At 36.3% G+C, this 20987-nt stretch overlaps 1 protein-coding gene across 1 annotated transcript in view; it reads right to left on the bottom strand.

Annotated features, from left to right (window-relative positions):
* The window catches only part of LOC113966933 (baculoviral IAP repeat-containing protein 6), a gene marked incomplete at its 5' end in the record, with an annotated part of 109751 nt that overhangs the window by 63712 nt on the left and 25052 nt on the right, over nucleotides 1-20987 (bottom strand). The window contains 12 exons of the mRNA XM_027682059.1: nucleotides 965-1096; nucleotides 4580-4709; nucleotides 6312-6455; nucleotides 7374-8154; nucleotides 10868-11089; nucleotides 11572-11620; nucleotides 12833-13089; nucleotides 15227-15506; nucleotides 16136-16336; nucleotides 19372-19566; nucleotides 19757-19853; nucleotides 20424-20599. Coding sequence (XP_027537860.1) covers nucleotides 965-1096; nucleotides 4580-4709; nucleotides 6312-6455; nucleotides 7374-8154; nucleotides 10868-11089; nucleotides 11572-11620; nucleotides 12833-13089; nucleotides 15227-15506; nucleotides 16136-16336; nucleotides 19372-19566; nucleotides 19757-19853; nucleotides 20424-20599 — 2664 coding nt within the window. The remainder of the gene's footprint in view (nucleotides 1-964; nucleotides 1097-4579; nucleotides 4710-6311; nucleotides 6456-7373; nucleotides 8155-10867; nucleotides 11090-11571; nucleotides 11621-12832; nucleotides 13090-15226; nucleotides 15507-16135; nucleotides 16337-19371; nucleotides 19567-19756; nucleotides 19854-20423; nucleotides 20600-20987) is intronic.

The following is a 20987-nucleotide window of genomic DNA, read 5'->3' as shown; positions in this document are numbered from 1 at the left end:
TAAAGGTGCTGTAATTAACATCAGATATGTTGCTTTAAACATATACCAAGATCCACAAAACTGCTGCCCTATTCAACATTTGAGTTAAAAGTTATATCTATATCTAAAGAGCTGAAATAAAAAGCTTAAGAAATATTGGTGCCAAAAGTCAAAGGAAATCAGCATCTCTCCTTCATGCTTCATGAAGTGTAAATGAACTTGAGGTACCTCAATGAAGGCAGAAAGCCAGATAGGAAAAGAATAGCTTGAAGTTCATTAATCTCTCTCTCACAGATACACTCCCCAGAACCTCAAACTGAAAGACTAACAACCTCTACAGCTGTCGTCTGAACTGTAATCTTTGAATACCACTGAAAAATTACGATATTCAATCTATATCCTTCAACAGTAGTTTTGGAGGAAAATGGTTTACATGAAAGATTTCAGAAGGTTCTTCACATTAGTTTTTAGAAGGTGAATGCTTTGGAAGAAACTCCAGTATTTGTTGCTTCCAAGTGGAATGGTTTTATGCTTACATCTGCATGTGACAGTTTTTAGCAGAGTACCACCAGTTGTTACGCAAAGTATATGGATCCTTTTATTTCCAAAGCGTACTTTGGGAGTACACGTGATTAAATAATGATGCACCAGCTACTGCAAGAAGGTAGAGGTAATAATACCCACCAAGTTCCAGCTGTGTCTTTATAGAATCCTGTAAAATATCCTAGCAACAGCATTAATGAAGATATCACTGACACACATACTTAGATACAAATTTGTCAAAGTGTATCATCTGCTAGAAGCAGCTGTTCTACCAGAAACCAATCGTAGTCGCCTAACAGTCAGTTACATTAACTGGTACTACAATTTTTGTAACCATTATTAGTAGTAAAATTAATTGTTGGTAGATATTTTCTTCCCCACACACACTTTTAGCATGAGAAAGATCCATTACTTAAAAGGTAGAAAAAAACCCCCAACATACCAGAAGCAACAACAACACTGTAATTGTCCTGAAATCCATTTTCTGCTTTAACTTTTTCTTTCTCTTCATAGTTCTTTTTTTCTTTATCTTCCTTCTGTTCATTAATTAGCTTAGCTGTAATACTGGGTGTATCTACAGAGGGGAAAAATAAAAAAACAAATCAAAAAGAAGAAAGGAGAGAAAGGCATTTTGAGATATCAAGTTGATTTTATTTCAGTTTCTAAGTTGTTCACAAGGCTATTCTCAACTATTTTAGTGTCTCAGAGTTCCAAGCCCGGCAACAACAGTCTTGTAAATATCTATGAATTAAGGTATTGTGGTAATTCGGGTTCCTTCTTCCCCAAATATCTTTTATCTAACAATTTAAATCTCTAACAGTTTAAAACCATTACTTGATGAGTCAAATGTATTCATGTTAAAAAAACCCACTAAACCATTTCAATCAACCAAAACTGAGATTAAGCAAAAAATCCCCCTCCAAACCCAAACCCCAATGAACCAAAAAAAAAAAATCTCACCAAAACAACAACAAAAAAAATGGAACAAAAAAAGAAATTCCAAAATGATGTTTGGTTTGTTTTTTTTTAAGGACAGCTGTACACTTATTTAAATAAATGTTTTATTTAGGTCTGAGTATCTTGTATTACATACTGATCCAATTCCAGTAGTGGCAAGTATGACTGTTCCTTTGAAATCGGAAGATGCCTAAAGTACATTACATATCCAAAACCTGAACTGTTTGCTTAAGTGAACATTAGATTACTACAGCTCAACCATTTTGATTCAATCATTAGTGTAGATCACAAGTATCAGCAAGTTATTAAATCTAATCTATTAAATCACTGATGATTGGTGACAATGGACCATTTCACAGCTTGTGAGGTACAACACTGGCACCAAAATGGCCAAATGATTCTCTAACTGCTTCTGAGTATTAACTTGTTTCCACATAGCCATAGCAGCTTTAAGGTATACCCAGACTCAAGACCTAAAAGTACTATCAAACTACCTTTAATTGTATGTCACCAGTGGATGAGGTGCTGAAAGGGATGTGGTTTAGCTGCTTGGAAATATATTATGATTTGTGCCTGAAGATATTGGTTATGTCTGTATTACACAGTATTGGAGACCAAAGAAGATACAGAGTGTGAAACTGCTGCTACTCAGGACCCAACATTCACACATGCTCTCTCTTTATATACGTGTGTGTGTATATATACCTATATATATATGAGACTGGGTGTTGGCTTTTCAAAAAATTCTCATCATTATTTCTACTATTATTATTAAACTGGTCTAGCAGTTTAGTGAGTTGCTCTAGCTTCGTCCCATTAAAGGTCATTAATAAAATGATTAAGGAAGCTTAAGCAATGGTATTTTTTTCTACTCAGGTGATACCCAGATTTGTTGTTCAATTTTTCTGACCAGCCAAGACCAGTAACTTAAGAGTAGAGTGCACAAAATACAAAGCAACTGGTATTCATCCTAGACAATGCTATCGGCAGTGTATTTTCTTCCTATGGTGAAGGGATGTAAGCAGGAGATTTAGCAATGATTTTAGACTCTCTCTTCCCACCCCCCTTTTTTTTGTAAAGCTGGGAGAAAACATAGAAAATGAATATGCTTATTGTGATTTATTTATGGAGAAAGTATGACATGATTAATTTGAGACATTAACAGTGTAGCTAAGAAAAAAGAAGTTAACCCAAGGGACAGACTGACACAGGATCTTCATGACTTCCAATTGTTGCACTGGTGACAGTCTTTTCTTTCTTTTCCCATCCAGTCCATCCCTTCTCTCTCCCTCTCACCCCAAACACACAGTTTACTCCTCATACATTCAAGTCTTCTTCACTCTGTCCTAACCATGGACTTCACAGAATGGCATACAAGAATCACAAAGTTTTTGAGTCAGAAAAATCACATTAGGTGAGGGATGGAAACATAAGTGAACCTTAACGTTTCCATTAATTCTTCCAATTTAAAATGAGAGTTAAGTTGGGGCTTAACAATTCTGTAGCAAAACCCAAAGTTACGGTGCCCTACAAAGTAAGCATTTGACCATTTTCAATTACAGACATTACAGTCTATCACAGCATCACATTCTCCTCCCTAATCCTTATTAGCGCTGGCTATCAAGTTGACCACAATACACCACTAAGGCAGCTATTCAGTACAGTTTATGTCACTGCTCAACAACTGATCCCTACTCCATATGAAGTGACCATCTCACCCATTACAGTAATTAGTTCCTTGTGCGGTTTGTGGTCAGAAAGACCTTAGTCACATTCTACACGATTGTGTCTGGACAGTAAATAAATACAGAATTCTATCAGAAATAGTGAACAATTCCTTGCTAAATAATGCTCCAAGCATTTTGCTAGGAATCAATATTTTTGGATTAAAATCCCAAAGCACATCTTGTTCTATCTAGTATTCTGCCAAATACCATTTTACCATTTAGTACATTAAAACAGTCGAGTACTTTAGTACTATCAACTTGTTAGGTAACATATTTATTGCCCTAACAAATTTGTTAAAAATGTCAGTGTAAGGATTTTCAGTAGATATAAAAAAGCAATAATTCTTCATTTGCCTCAGAAATTAGAAGTTGATCTACACTTTCCAAAAAAGTACACATACAAGTAAACCTACCTGTAAGAACACATATACCTAGTCAGATGAGCATGCAACTAAGTGCACACCCTTCGGTGTGCCAATATGGCAAAAACATAATTGCTGTAATGATTTTTGACTTTTCTTTGACATTATTGAGATCCACATCTTAAGAATTAAGAGGAATTCCTGGGCTTGTTGTTGTGTGTTTTTCCTTTTTTTTTTTAATTAGACATTTATAAAACTGATTTATCACATAACATGTCCAAAGAATTTTTGCTCTATTTATTACTCGAGGAGAATGAACTTGCATCTTGCCTGGTTTTACCTGCAGAGCTTTGGCATGGACATGACATCTTCAGTATGAATTCTACTCTTTAACTAAATTTAAAAATTTTAAAAAAGATCATTAACTCTAATCTTTAACATACAGTTTTGTTTTCTAAAGTATTAAATAAAGTAATAATTAAATAAGTATTGAATAAAGTTAAAGGTGAGATTCATTCTAAGATTAAGATATTCACCACTCAGGTGTCAAAATCCATATTATGGTCTGTGGAGCCCTGGTCAACAGAGTCCAACATCTGTCCATGTATATTAGAGTAGTATAACTGAAAGTATTAAACTTTAAAAAAACAAACAAATAAATTCATGCCTTAACATTATCTTCTCATTGTGTATAATTTAAAAATTAATATCTAAAAGTAAATGACGGTTTTCAATTTTCATTTTGTAAGCAAAGGCAAATGTATATCCACAGAAATATGTCCTTTTGACAGCAAAAGAATTTCATCTCCACTTTCATATATATGACTAAGTTTCAGGATATTTAACTAACATAACTGGGAATATTTAAGTGACTGGACAAAAGACATAGTGTTTCAAAGACTTATATTTGCAGTATCATTTGTATGGTCAAACAAACAAGAGATTTTTTTTTCTGAAACTGTATCTTAAAAAAAAACCCAAAACCAAAACCATGAGCTACTGCAAACTTGCCTGACACACGATCAAGAACCTCTGCCAGAGTTGTTGAGACAGGCAAGTGAAGGGTACGAAATTTGTGTCCAGCTCCATACATTGGATGTTGAATTACATGACTAGTAGCATTAATTCTACCTTTGTACAGCTGAAAGGAAAAAATAGTCAACATTTAACATAACTTTAACATTGAGAAATAAAAACTCTTATAAAGCCACCTTGGCAAGACAAAGCTAAATTCTTAGTGTGCTAAAAATGAAAACTGACATATCCTTTAACTTTGGAGGTATACAGTAAAAATGCATCAAGTTAGGACAAGTTTAATTTTTTTAACTCAAAATAATTTGCTTTGAAAGCCTAGAATAGTTTTAGGATCGGAAACAGTATGATATCATCTTTGCTTTAAAAAACCCAATTATTTTACATAGCTGTAATATGAGAGAAAAACTGAGTGTCTGAGACTTGCGATTATTTATGAAATGAAAAGTTAATTCTGAAATTAAATTAGAAAAATCACAATATACTTGGAGTAGAGTAAGATGATGTTTCTCTATTGCTCTGACTGGAGGAGGAAGTTTATTCTAGACTTAATATCTACTTTTTCCTATTATGACATATAACTAAGCCACGACTAGTTAAAACATTTCAAATATTTTATTATATTTTAGACTGAGCCCTGTTCACATTTTATATCATTCTCTGCTTTGGTAAGAACTTTAAAGATAAAAATAGGGATCCAATCTTTGAAAAGTTATGCTGTTGGATATACTAGAAGTATATGTTCTACATCCATATTATTTTTAAGGTTTTTCTCTCATTAGAGGAGGAATCATCTCAGTAAAAACAGACTGTTTCACAGTGTTTTTAATAGAAGAAACTGAATTATGACAACTTCAAGATTTTTTTCCTGCTTTTCCATATCTAGTAACAGTTTTCTGTGAAAATCTGTTGTATGTAAAAAAATTAGTAGAAAATTGATGTTACTTTACTACATTATCAATGGCCCTGTTAACAATTAGTCAGGGAGGTTAAAACAAACATTTAAATGTTCGTGGTAAAACTGAATTTTGTCTCTCCTTTTCCATTTTATATACTATCTGATCCAGTTTCCCTGTCACATATCTCATGTAGTACTTCACTTCTGAGACGCAGAAACCAAAACAGAAAATATTTTTTTTCCTGGGTGGGAGTATCGGATCTTTTAATAACTTCTGTTTTTCCCATTTTTTTTTTTTCACAGCCTTTAATGGAGAGCACTTCAGACATTAATTACAGTTCTGTTCCAGTGAAGCATGTGGAAGCATAAATCATACATCTGCTTTATAAATTAATTCAAGTATTTGTCACTCAAGAATTTATTCATGGCATTTTGGCTAATGCTGAAGGATCTCTGCCAATTTTGACTATGACCAATCCTTAATGAAACTGATAAGGACTACTGAAAGGACTAGATATTCTATCTATATTTGCTGCTAGTGTGTAAGGATACTTATAAAAAGTCTTCTGTAAGATAAATTCAGTTGTCAGATCCTTCAGAAGCAGTATATTTTCAAAAAGATGACTTTATCTTAACACAGTGCCTTGAATTTTTTTCTAAAATGCGTACTTACAATTCAACAGCACTTTCCAGAATTCCATGTGTGCAGCAGGAAAAGCTGCTGTGTGACATTTCCAAGTTGAATATACTCAGACTTAGTTTATAAAGGCTAAATTTATTCTGTGTTTACTATACGGTATCAAAAATTCTTACTGGACAAGGGGACTGAAGAAACAAAGTCACTTTCTCATCCTCCAGCATCAGCTGCAAAAAAAGCCTTCTAATAAATCCTGAAATATTTCCAGAGGTTGGGAGGTTCCCACGCTGAGGAGAGGACTGAAACAATTCACAGAGAACCTGAGAATGCAAAATGACATCAGATTTAAAATACTTCTATATTTAGGTCTCTAAAATACAGCTCTACATGGCCACAATAGGCAGTGCCTGAGATTTACCTTCCAATTATCATTCAAACCCGATCAGAAATGAGCACCACTGAAGAAAATACCAGCAGCAAATAAGGCTCTTTATATAAAAGTTCTAAACACTGACTATAGCAAAGCAATTATGAACACACAGACTACTCAAAAAGATAAAAACCTGCAAATAAAATAGTTAGAAACACAGCTTCTGAATTTCTAAAGCAAAAATTTCCCACTGCATAATGCAGCATTACTGCCAGCCATTAACAGAGAACTGACCCAATTTTTTTACTGAGGTCTACCTCTTCCCCGGGCATCATCATTCTTAATATTGAAAAACCTTTTTTTCATTATACTCTTATTCAGTTAGGTTGGTAAGGTTAATGAATGTGAGGAAGATAGCTGATTTTGCACTAGAATGGCAAATGCAAAGCCATATTCTGCAATATATAGCCTGTATTTCCTTGGACACAGGTTGCACAAGGAAACTTCCCAAGAAATTTCCTTAGGTGACTAATATTAAATATGTGTATGAAGCTTGATGTTCGAAGTCCATTTCACAGAAGTTTAGACCTATCCAATTAAATACAGTCTTTTGCATTTTGGTCTAAAGTTTATTCCTCTAAACCAAGAGGAATACAAATATAAACACAGGACTGCATGGCCATGCCAAAACCCTTTTATACTTTTCAGACTCAGATCAAAAAGCTAACAATTTTAATATAAAACTTTTCCAGTCAATAACAGCTTACAAAACTCCAAATTACATGAAAGAAAGCTAAAAAACATAGAAAGTTTTGAAAGTTAGCTGAAACTACTAATAAATTAAAACATTATTATTTTTCTCTCTCACCTGTGCCATAAGTCTCTGGTTATTTGGATGGCAAGAGATGCACTGTAAGAAGAAAGCAACTGTTGCATTTTCAATTGCTGTCCTCTGCTGAGTGGTCAATCCTGTTGTTACAGTCGAAGAAAGCAAGCTAGATCTTGCACTGGTCTGCTGCGCCGTCATATTGTGTCCTCCAGAGGTAGCACCAGAATGGCACAACAGAAATAAAAGTGCTGTCCACAGTGGATTGACTTCAGAGCCACCCAACCAATCCTTCATCATATGGCTGTTGCCAACTTCTGTCAAAAACCTGAGAACAGGAGCAACCAGGTCTGCCGTGATAGGCATTTTATTAAAGTGCTGTGGAACATGATGTCTCCTGAGCCTGTCCTGGGTGACATCCATTGATTGTGCAGTGCAGTCAGAGCTAGAAGTATGGTTAAAACAAAAACTAGCAAGACTTCTTACGAGCAGTGAAGGCAAACCTGAGTCCAATAACTGCTTGATAGCTTCAGGAGACTGAGATGAGGCAGCAAGAGTAGCCAGGTGAGATTCTGTTAGTGCAAGAGGGGCTTGTGCATTTTTAGAGTCATCTGTTAAAGACGAACTAAGGTCCTGCTTTTTGCTGTCATCAGTCATAGACAGTCTGTGTTGACACTGCATTGGAGGAGGAGTGATACCCATCCATCCCATCAGCAAGGAAAAATAATTTGGGTGGATGTGGCACATTGAGCAAAGCAAACTGTCAACAGCTTTCTTCAAAACCATGTTGCAGGGAAGAGACATGGACCAGTTAAACAGTGACCTGTAGAAGACAGAAAATCATGTCAATACACAGTTTGCCACTCATATTTCCATTTTTTCCATTAGTTCATAAACCGTCTTTCCATATTTATGATTAACTACTGTAGATGCTGTTGTAAAACACTGTGCTGAGCCTGAAAGCAGGACACTGATTACCCAGAAGGCATTTCTTAACTGTATGCTTAAATTACTTTCCTCGTATTGTATTTAAAATAGATATAAATCCAACTTTTCTGGTATGCTGCACACAAAAAACAGATTTCAATCTTTTGACAGTTGTCAGCATCTTATCTGTTTTTTAACCAACTGCAACCTCTTTGTGCTGCAGCTATTAGGATCTCACACACATGCACAGGTCTCAATCCTTTGTAAGAACTGAAAGTAATTTAACATCTTTCCAAAATTTTTTTAGGATTTGCTTTATTGGGCTTCTACCTAAAGATGCTGCAAAAAAAAGGGAAAGTAGCAGCAATCTTGTTGGTTGAACAGTGCTACCCTCACTATCCCCTTGTTTAACTTAAATTTAGGATGCAAGTTAACAACAGAATTATTCCGCAGAGATATTAAAATCCCACCTACCTTTGACCTCACTTACATCCAAGTACTATCTGCCTGAATGCTAATCCAAGCCACATGAATGCAGAAGCTAATTTAGCTCCTGTTATTCAAGCCTAAATTTCAGAAGTGGTACTTGTAAAATAGTGAAATGATCCTTTCTTCACACAGACTTGTTTAGAGTAGGTGAAGTACTTAAAAAAACTCCCACAGTTTTCCAAACTGCATTCCCAGTACCTTGACACCATATATAAGTTATATTAGCTTAACATTCACATACGAAGGTGAACACACACTTGTGCCACTTCAATGCTAGGTTATTAAGTAAGTTTGGATGTATCATTATATATTACATTCCCATTTGAAGACAAGGATTGTTTTTCCCTCTTCTGGATGGAAATGTTATTCTGTGTTTAGTCTAAGGGCACTCTAAGAAAGCAGAACAGAGCACGGGTCTAACCAAAAGTTTATCACCAGTCTAGAGAATGGTTGATAAAACCCCTCCCCAACACAAAACTCATTTCAGTGACCAAATGACCCATAACTCTGGAAAGATAGTCACAATTTCCCAAAGTCCACATATAATAAAGCTACACTTAAACTCCTCTCCAACTACATAGTCACACAATCCTAATGCCAACATTTTCTGGATAAGTTCATGCTCTATGTAAAATAAGATTTTCTTTTTCCAAATACATATTTAAAAATAACTAAGGATTAGTATCCATTGGCCAAAGCAAAAAAATTGAAATGGAAAATGGGGATGATGAGAAAATATTTCCAAGAAAAAAGTGAGTTATCACATGAAGGAGAAACTTGGGAGTTATAGCTAGAATCCATTAAAATATTTCAAAAGTTACAATATCAAAGAGGATGAAGAATACACATGAAAAGTTATTTTTATTATAAGAATTATTTACCCATAAGTCTGACACCAATATTTTTACATTTATTAAAAAATGTTTTTTATAATTTGCTCCAGATGGTGGCTGATATGAGATATAGTTTTATATCTGGCAGGAGGTAGAAGAATGGGGCTATACTATAACATGAGTAGTCAAACTAGGTACAATAGTTTTATTAGTATTCTTTCATTTTGCCCTGTATGAAAACAACACACTCTTCTCCAAAAGACAGGAACTCAGTTGTGAAACCCACTTATATATCTATAATAAATCTAAATGGGCTATCCATTGTAGGAAGTCTGGTAAAGATTTTCCTTTTCAAATGTGAAAATATAACCTGAAAATGTATTTTTGTTACAGTGTATTGTTAAAAGGACTGACTGACTTGCAATTTAAAATCCTTAAATTGATTCTCAAAATGAACAAGCTCATTTTGAATTACTGAAGTGTCTTCAGAAAATGTCTCACTTGTAATCATGAACCTAAAGACCATCATGTTGCACATACATATAAGCTCTATGTGCTTGTACCTATAACTGTAAATTATACACTTCCTGGTGTTCCAATGTTTGTCTGTGCCTGAAGGAGACAGTAAGGTAATAGAAAAAGGGCAACAACAAAATTAGTGTGCGAAGTTCCTTTCATTAACTGGAATTGTATTCAATGGTACAAATGGAAGATGCTTGACCAGATACAGTAATTTAACAGCTGCATTTCTATAAAGCACATGAAACAAAGTTATGTGGTTTCTCTTTTTTTGTTTGCTTTGAACAGAAGAGATGGTTAAGCAACAGAAATTGTGAATATTAACTCATACATTTTCAAATTGGAGTCACTAAGACTACATATTTAGTGTTTAGGGTGAACTTCTCTTTAGAACCCACCAACATCCAGCAAATTCATAGTTTAAGATTCACTACAGATTTTGTGCTTTTGTTTTTTTCAAATCAGACTGGCCATAACAAAAGTCCAAATAAAAAACTCCAAGAAAAAAATTCCCCCGGCTTCCTAGTTCTCAGCTATCTGTTACAGATACTGGATACCACAGCAAATAAAATAATGCTTATATAACAGTATACTAATGAAGATCACTTATAAGTACTGTGAAAATTACTGCAAACAATATCAACAAGATTAGTCTGCTAAAAGATCTCATAAACAGAAACATGAGTAAGTGCACTTTAAGTTGTATCATTTTAGTGAACAAAACAGTTCAGTTATAAAAATAATGCGTTGCAAAACTGCTATACTTACTCAAAAAGCTCTCTGTCGAGCAATGCTGGTAAATCATATTCAACAAGCAATTCGTAACTGTGCCACAAAATTGCTGCCACGCAATGCAAGTGGGAAGGGGATGGCATCAAAAGACCATACTCTCTTGTTGAGCTATTTGGACAAATGTAGCTGACCCGGCCACCTTTTTTCATAGCTGCAACTCTTGCAGAGTCACTGACCCATTTCAGCAATGCTTGAATTCTGTAAGGCAAGATGATGTTGCACATTATAAAGGATCAAAGAAACACTCAAAACCAAATTAGCTTGCTGTTTTTTTGTAATCCAATTTACGCATTTATCTATTCCTTGGAAGTGAAGTTCAAGAGTAAGCTCAAGCTCTGTTTTCTCAAGACTTAGATCAGGGCTAAAATTAATTTAAAACACTTATCTTGGATAGCCAAATATCAACTTTCTACAGAAAACGAAAATATAGCAGGTAACTGAGTCCTGAGTGTTTGAGAGAAAAGTCGGTTGAAAATCAAAATTTTATCACATTCATAAGAGCAGAAAAAAAGGCATGCAAAGAGCTAGAAGAAAAGCAGGAAAGCTTCTCCAGATTTCTGCACTTCCACACTATCTTGTAACAATCAGATTTCAAGAGTTTTATTTCTGCACTAATATCAAGTACCATTTAGCCAACTATTTTTGCATATGCTTCCACATGACAACCCAAGTAACATTACCTATCTTTTGTTCCAGGGTCTTGAGTCGTTCCAAGCTGATAAAGAATGTCTATTGTGGAGTCAGAAGAGAGACCATTTAATCTTCCAAACAGTAAAGGGCTATTCAGATCTTGCCGCATTAAAAAAAGAAAAGGGGAGGGGAAATAACAGAAGTACTTACATACGTATTTTTTAAGTGTACTAATGACATTATAGAATTGCAATATTAACATTTAATTAAGTTTTGCCATTAACATAAGGATGCAATTCTTAATACACACCACTGCCTCAAAACTGAGCATTTTGTATGTTCAATGCAATGTTCAGCTTTACTATGAAAGGAAAAGCCATTACATTTATCAGACACAGGACTTAAAAGTTTACATAGTAGGATTTTCTTCAACATATTCCAAAAAGACATGACTAATTCCAATAAAGCTATTAAACCGCATGCTTCACAGAAGCAAACACTTATTTCAAACTGGAAGTTTATTTAACTCCCATTTCCATCAATGGGACTACAGTTGAAGATTTCCTCAGATTATTTCCTATTCATCTTCTCACTGTGCTAATCTCCTGCCCTGCAGGAAACTACTCTCTTATCTAACATCATCCCAGCAAAAGACAGCAATCTACACTGAAACACTAACTCATGGAAAGAGAAGTCATGGAAGCCATTTTAAAAAGAGCGTTTTCTGTTAGCAACCTTCAAAAAAGAAAAATAGGAATTTAGTTTTCTTCATTTAAAAGCCACAAAACAGCAAAGTGGTATGAAACCATAAATAAAAAAACCCCAGTGCATTAACAGAATAGCTTCTGCAGAATTTTGCTGTGGGATATAGACTGTAGTTCTATCTTAATTACATACCTCCACATACAAAGATTTCCAATGCTTAGTGTTATTCAGAATTCATACTGACTATTGCTGCCCAAATATTGCTGTTTGTTTTCCTTAGCACTACTTATGGATGCTTTTTATTTTGAAATATCTAGACATAGTATCTATAGTAAGAGACACTTAGGATACATTGCACATCCTACTCTTTGTCTTCAAAACATTACCTAATTCCGAAAACCCAAAACAATCCCGGATGCACTGCTCTACTATTGCAGAACTACCCACGTACAAAGACTGTGATACTCAGAAGCATAATAAAACACAGTGGCAAGTTCTGGCAACCCAGATTCCAAATCTGAAAGTAACATGCAAATATACTGTATTTGTACTTCTATACAAGCAATGTTTTTAAGCAACAACTGAAAAGAAATACATTGCACTCACCTGCAGGATCGCTCCCTGATGCTGAGCAGTTTCTTAGAAGAATATCAATCAATTTTAGGCCAATTCTGGTGGACTGAAGCCCAATTTTTACAAGTACAGCCTCAATATTTGGAGAATGCATACCACAGTAAGGTGACATTAGTAAAGCAGCACATGTCTGCAACAGATTAGCTGTGGGTGCTGCAGCACTAGCCATCATTCCTTCCAAATCACTTATGTGAGTGAGGCAGTGGTGTAATAATCTTAACCATCCAATACTGAAAAGGAAAACATAAAAATGAGCTAATGTATTATTTTCTTATTATGTTATTTTTCATCTATAGCACAACTACCTGTATTAGATTATAGGACAAGTACTGTAGAAAACTTCTGTGTCATGATCAAATGCCATCTGAGCAAAGCAAATGCCTGAATTTAAGACCACAATGTAATAAACATAAGTAATGCTGTTGCAATCATTGGATTAAGATTGTAAGAAAGGCAGGATTTGTGGGTAGGAAGAGTTAAGAGCCTGCAAGTTTCAGTACCAAAGTTTCTCAAGATTTCTCGATTCTCATATGTATTTCTTCCAATAGGGCCAACCTACTGGGGGGAGGATGGAAGGGGAGGTGTTTATATACGTGGAAGGGCGTAGGGTGTTTTCGGGTTTGGGTTCTTTTGGTTGTTGTGGATTGTTGTTGGGGTTTTTTGTTTGGTTGGTTTGTTGTTTTGTTTTGTTTGGGTTTTTTTTCCTTGTTTTTGGGTTTTTTTACATTAAAAGGAGCTGAGATGCAATAGTAGTTGGCATTAAAATTATATACCTGAACAAATTCCCTGACATTACAAATTTTTACCGTCATACACATCTACAATAAATTACACTGAACCTTAAGGAACATGACTTAAAATACATACAGAAAAAGCACAGCAATTAAAAATGTGTTAGCCACTACACTTCTCTCATGTCTTTCTTATTCTTTAACAATGTCATTCAGAATTCCTTTTAATAATAAATCCTGAGAAGTAAACCTATTGTAATTGAATCAATTTGGAAACACATTAATTAGACTTTATTAATAAAATCCACTACAATACTATTCAAACTAGCATCATGAACAATATGGCAATCTAAGTTGTATGCAAAATAAATGGCATCATTTCACTGACAAATTCTAAACTAGCAGGTTAACTTGTTTTCACAGTTAACCTTTATCATAGTTCAAAAAAAGGCAAACTTACATATAGATCTTAAATTAAACTCACAATTTTATTTTAGGAATAATGTACTCCTAGATGCATTAGATTTATTAATTAGAAGAGAGCAAGTTCTCTGTTATGTCTAAACCAAAATTATATCCAAGTTTATTGAATATAGCTATCATGTCATTACTTTCTTGAGATACTTATAAAATTAAGCTGAAAGCCACAATAAAAGCCACAATAAAACGTGTCAAGACATGAAGAACATACACTCACAATCTTTCTTTAGATACTGATTATTCTTGTGTGATTGTATTATAACCTTTTCTGATGTAAAAAATATATCAGTGGTATAATTTGGCTATAAAAATTTTCTTTACTGCTATTCAAGAGCAAAGACCAATTTCAGTTATACAACTTTTATTAAATATACACTAAGCAGTATTCATATTCTCTAAATTTACTTATGGTCTCAAAGTTTTTCCCAGAAAAAGAAAGGTTTTTAAAACTTTCCAATGCTCTCTTTTCAAATTCATAAACATTGAGATTCAAAGATGAAATATTTCAGTTGATGAGTTTTTACAATTTAATAAGCTAAATTTAAGAACAAGAAAATCTCAAAAATCCACCCATCAAATTCAAAGTTGAAAAACTTTTTACACTTATTTTTAAAATCTTTAAGGGTTTTTTTATTTTTATTTAAAAATGACTAAGAAACTCAACATGCCACCTAACCAAATAAAAGCTTTTGAAAAGAAATCTTGCTGATATGCCAGAATTGTAACAACATTCAGTTCCTATTTCTCAACTGTTTGCAAACACCAACATTAGATATGACTTCCAAAAAACATCTCATTGTTCTATTTCTATTCCTGCTCCAAAAATTATGTAACTCTATTGACTTCAATAGGAATAAGAAATATTTCAGTACTTCATTTTTTTTGACAACTGCCTACTCATTAAAAACACAAAATGCAACTCTAAATGCTTTCCTGTGCTTTGTATTCTTTCACCATTGCAGGGGTGAAACATTCCCTTTTACATATGCAGATTTAAGCATGCAATTAAAGAAGTGAGAAGTACTGCTTATATATATTTGCCTTCTGTATTGGAAAAAAAAGGCACAGTTTGCTACTGAAACACCTGACACAGAGCAGAAAACACTATGGAAAAAAACCCTAAACCATGAACTGTCCATTGATACTAGAGCCTTACCTTGTTTTAGAGACCTGATCCTCAGAGGGAAGGAAGGGATTATTGACGGTTGCAGAGGAGGTGTTTCCGAAGGCTGTGAGGCCCAACAGTTTGATCTGAGAGAGCCCCAGGGTACTGGCATCCCGAGGACGATGGAGACGAAGGCAGACAGCTGAGGCAACTTCAGCTTTTACCAGCTGGATCTTTATATAGGTGAGTCCGCTTGTGATAACAGGAGTTGACAAAGGTAACATATTGACACCATCTGCGCTTATTTCAACAGACACTGATGACGGGCAAGCTACAGAGTAAGATAAGAAGGTTTAACACTATTTAAAAATCTGTACTCATTTAAATTTTAAGTGTTGAACATGTACCGCTGTAAAAGAGAACAAAATCATTGAAATTATCTCAGGCAAACGTTACTACAGAACTGCAGCTGGAGTATTTGAGCTGTGCGATGGTATATGTTAAAATGGATATGCCTTTTGATACATGGTATATACAGTTTATTTCAAAGACTTCAGATAAAGAAAAGTCCTGTCACTAAAAACACCACACTTTCCCCTATCAGAGCTACAACAATAAGAACTGAAAATCTCATACTTATTTTCAACTACCATACATTTTGCCTGAAGACCCTTGACCGATATCATGTTCTCACTGAGGAAAGTTTTGAGAAGTATGACAAGGGTTTTTTTGACATATTTAACAGGAACATAAGACATCTACTACACTCGAGAAGAAACTGAGCAGGGGCAGGGCCTTCCATTCTCAAGGAAAGCAGAACTAGCAAGCTTTGCAAACTTATTTTATGGGCATTATTCAAAAAACCTCTCAGCTTTAGTTCCTCTGATTACACTTTGTATTATTTCTAAATACTACCCTTCACATTTTTGAACTGTCATCAATGTCAGCGAATCTACTTACTTGCCAGAGAGGCCAGGTGAGGCTGGATGTGGATCTCCTTGAGTAGCACAGCTGCAGGAAGGTGAATTGTGAGGTCACACCAAGCCTCCTCAGGTAAAAATATGTATGACCATGCTGCAGACCGAGCCCGTCGGTGGGGAGGAGTAGCCTGCAACAGCACTTCAGCAGGCTGGGCAGTGGGACTGCTTGAGGTGATTGAACCTTCAAAAACAGCACCATTAACACTGCTTATTACTGTTTATTAATAAAACCCAGATTAATTTACAACTTGAACTGTGGAAAACACTTTTTTTTCCTGTCTCATCTGTTTTCGTTTATTGATAACACCCCATTTGTAATAATGTCAACTGCTGAGTTATTTTTATTTTACTCAGGCTGTTTTAAATAGGCAGTTTATATATCCATACGCATATGCACGTCCTTGAAATTTGCTAGGGGACACCTGCTACCAAAATCTTAAACTTACTCTCAGGAGTACGTGACAAAAACAAACCAACCAGAAAGGTGCAGGTTGAACAGTATGCTTAGAACTTGAACTCATTTAATTCACAGTTAACATAATGAAGGTTTTAAAGGTTTAAACATTACAACAACAAACAACTTTATAACCAAATTCTGCAATCCTTTTTCTTTAAAAAGGTTTGGTTCACATGAAAACCCTTTTCCTAAAGAAGACACCTAAATCAACAAAAACCTGGCCAAAGCAGTTGCTTATTTTTCTACTCTTAGAATGAGTTAAGAATGAAGGAGGAAGATCTAGGCTACGTCTGCTTTAGCAAGTGATAGGGACCAGATTTGAGCTGTTCCAAACTATGGGTACCTGGTGTGTTTTACTTTAAAGTAGCTGTAGTGGCTCTGTGACTGAAAGCCTAGCAGCAGCTGGAGGTAAATTCCTGGACACATTCTGACAGACTTTCATCCCAAATGAATGAAGTTTGTCTCTCAGAGAACACTATATGATGAGAATCAGAGTGTACTACAGAGAATACTACATGATGAGAATCAGAATGTACTGAGGCCAACTGGAAGGTTAATTTCAAAAGCAAGCTCCTGACTGTAAGTTAAATATTAAGAGATGCACTTATGGCAGAACATTAAGAATTGCAGCATTTCATTAGTTGGGATATAAGGTATGCAAGAGCCTATCACCATACATACTTTTTTACTATTTAAAGTGATAAAGAACCAACATTTGCACGATTCCTAAATTTACCTTTTAGAAAATTGTGAAAGAGCAACGTAGAAGATTTCTAATGCCCCCCTATTATGCCAAATAAACCTCTTTTCCTTTTCTTTATTAATTTCATTATTTTTGACACTCTTAAATTTGAATGACAGGACTGTATGAACTTCTCTCTTGTTCAACAATTTCCCCAGAAATTTTAAAAATAATCCTTTCTTTCTCCCCTCTTGTCAGTGAGACACTGTATGAATACAGGCTGTGGATGTGGTCTACCTGGACTTCAGCAAAGCCTTTGACACTGTCTCCTATAGCATACTCCTGGAAAAACTGGCAGCCCACACCTTGGACAGGGACACTGTGCTGGGTTAGGAACTGGCTGGAGGGCCAGGCTCAGAGAGTGGTGGTGAACGGTGCTGCATTCAGTTGGCAGCCTGTCACTAGTGGTGTCCCCCAGGGATCAGTGTTGGGCCCAGTCATGTTTAATATCTCTACTGATGATTTACATGAGGGTACTGAGTCCACCATTAGCAAATTTTCAGATGACACCAAGCTGGGGGGGAGTGCTCTGCAGAGGGACCTGGACAGGCTGGAGAGTTGGGTTGATTCCAACGGGATGAGGTTCAACAAGGCCAAGGTCCTGCACTTTGGTCACAGCAACCCCCTGCAGCACTACAGGCTGGGCACAGACTGGCTGGAGAGCAGCCAGGTAGAAAGGGACCTGGAAGTCTGGATTGACAGGAAGCTAACCATGAGCCAGCAGTGTGCCCAGGTAGCCAACAAGGCCAATGGCATCCTGGCCTGTATCAGGAACAGTGTGGCCAACAGGACCAGGGAAGTGATTCTTCCCCTGTGCTCAGCACTGGTGAGGCTGCACCTGGAGTGCTGTGTCCAGTTCTGGGCCCCTCAGTTCAGGAAGGACATTGAGATGCTGGAGCAGGTCCAGAGAAGAGCAACAAGGCTGGTGAAGGGACTTGAGCACAAGTCCTATGAGGAGAGGCTGAGGGAGCTGGGGTTGTTCAGCTTGGAGAAGAGGAGGCTCAGGGGAGACCTCATCACTCTCTACAACTCCCTGAAAGGAGGTTGGAGCCAGGTGGGGGTTGGTCTTTTCTCCCAGGCAACTATCAGGAAGACAAGAGGGCATGGTCTCAAGCTGTGCCAGGGGAGGTTTAGGTTGGATATTAGGAAGAAGTTCTTTACAGAGAGGGTAAGCAGGCACTGGAATGGGCTGTCCAGGGAAGCAGTGGATTCTCTGTCCCTGGAGGTTTTTAAGATGAGACTGGATGTGGCACTTAGTGCCATGGTCTAGTAACCACGCTGGTAGTGGATCAAGGGTTGGACTTGATGATCTCGGAGGTCCTTTCTATTCTATGATTCTATGCAAGGGCTACACTAGGCTAGTGGGCAGCAACAGAAAACATAAAGGCACTAGTAGTGAAAAGGAGCCTTTGTAAGGTATTGCAGTACCTCTACATCTTAAAACACAGGCCTTTTAGTTAACTAAAAGCCATTGTATTGATATCAAAAAAGCATTGCAATTCTAACAAATGCTCATTCAGGCAACATCAAAGCGGTTAGGTGTAGATGTGAGAACACCATCAGCAGTATCAGCCTTATGCTCCAGCTTCTTCTACTGTTTGACCCAGCTCAGTTTCATTCTCCATCATCCAATTTTGCTGTTCTTCTGTAATAGCTTCATCAAACCCGATGTGCCTCAAGTGAAATTAGTGAGTCTTAGTGTGTCTGTGGCAGATGTGGGCTGGAACTGGGCATCCCCTGATCTAGGGGAGAAGAAATGGGCTCGTCTTGATGCATGACTTCATCAGATACAGATCACTCCCTTTCCTTCCTTCCCCTGCCCACATGAGGTCTTATTACCTGTGGAGGAGAGGACTAACCTCATCCCAAGCATTATCTTGAAATACCAGCAACTGCTCTGATTAGAAGATTTAACAGTATTGCAACATCTGACACTATTGCAAAGCTTTTTGTTAAGAACTTAATACAGATTCAAAGATCAGGTGGATATTAATCTAGAGAAAGAAGTATTACTTACCCAAAGGTGCAAAATTGTGAATTCCTTCTGCATTATCAGGCTCCGAAGCTAGAACTCTAGCTTTCAAACTGCTATCTGTTGCTTTTGTGGGACCAGAATCAAGAAATTTCATAATAGTCGAAACCATGCTTCTTGCTGTGTTAACAATAGCTCTTGTGCTTGTTACCATGTTGTTACAGATAAGCTGAACACCACCTGTATATAGTGTGGGCAGAGAGAAAAAAAACCCCAATACTGCTCAGAAGCATGCAATAAATTCCACACAAGCAAAGGCCTATTTAGTAAATTGGCCCCTCTAGACACATACATGCATTGTTTCTTTAAATGCAAAAAAAATCTATAATAAACCTTTTACTTGATGCAGCTAAAGAAAAAACAATCTTACCCATATCGTGGAAAGCCTTCAGTGCCTCACTTGTATCCAACACTCGTAAAATGAACCAGAGCAGTGGCTCAGATAACTGACAAGTGGCAAGAGAGCCCTGGAAGAAAAATATAAAAGAAATATATGGTTTCATACAAAATTAGTAGAAATATGCATGACAGTTCTCAGTCTCCCCTTCTAGTAGGCAAAACTCCCAGAGAGGAAATGCCACCACAGTTGACATCTCTGCCATAGGAATGCAGAGAGGAATACCATGTTCCACATGGTTCAATTCCTTATGTAGGAGAGGTCTTTGTGGTAAAGAAAAGCTCAAACTCATGGGGTGAGCAGCTGAAGGGAAATAAGAATATTGAACATTAAAGTGCACACTAATATGAACACAATAAATGTCTTTCCCACCTGCATATAATACAATATCCAATCCATCTTCAAGCCTTTGGCCAGACACATTTACAGGAATGTCAAAATATCCTTACAGAAAGTCCTTCTCTCTCTCTCTCATGGGCAACAGAGGGAGGCTCCCTAACTGCAGCACCCAATCGAAGTGAGGTTGTAAAAATGTTAACATTTCTTTTACACAGTGCTAACTCAGTTTCTGATCTTATAATGGATCACAGAATTTAATAATATCATTTCCTTGAAGCACAGCAGGCCTAAGGGAACTTACCTGTCTTCCCATGTACCCACAGGCCATGTAGGTAAGAATTGGCTGAAGCATCACTTGAACTGTTGTTGCTTTTTTGCTAAGTGTTGTCAGGATAGTGAACAACCCATCTCCGACCGATATTGCATCTAAGCCACCATGAAAGTTTTCATGTTTAGTGAGATGTAAGCCACTCGCACCTTAGTGAAAACAGAAATAATTCAAAGGTCACCAACTGATATTTATCAAACCATTACAGCACATAAGAGAACTCAAGGATATTTAAATGCTCGCATGGATTTTACTAAGTAAAAATGGACCAGTTTTCAAGATCATATTAATTGCCATTCCTGAAATTCTGCTTCTCAGTTTTACAGCTCAGGATTTATGCATGAGGATTTTCTGAATATCAATATTCACCAATATTGATTATACACTGCTGAGATGAAGGACAGAAAGCAAATTAATAGTCTTCCCAAGGAAGAGATTACTTCCATAAAAACAAGTGTCTTATGAATCACATGACTTCAGTCTGGAAGAGCTTTTAAAACTGGGTTTATATTGGAATGTGAGGACACCATGGAGTAA

This window comes from Neopelma chrysocephalum, unplaced genomic scaffold, assembly GCF_003984885.1.
Source record: "Neopelma chrysocephalum unplaced genomic scaffold, ASM398488v2 Primary Assembly neopelma1_61c, whole genome shotgun sequence".
In the NCBI taxonomy this organism is placed as follows: Eukaryota; Metazoa; Chordata; class Aves; order Passeriformes; family Pipridae; genus Neopelma; species Neopelma chrysocephalum.
The sequence above is the reverse complement of the archived record's forward strand: the minus strand, read 5'-3'. Positions and strand labels throughout refer to the sequence as shown.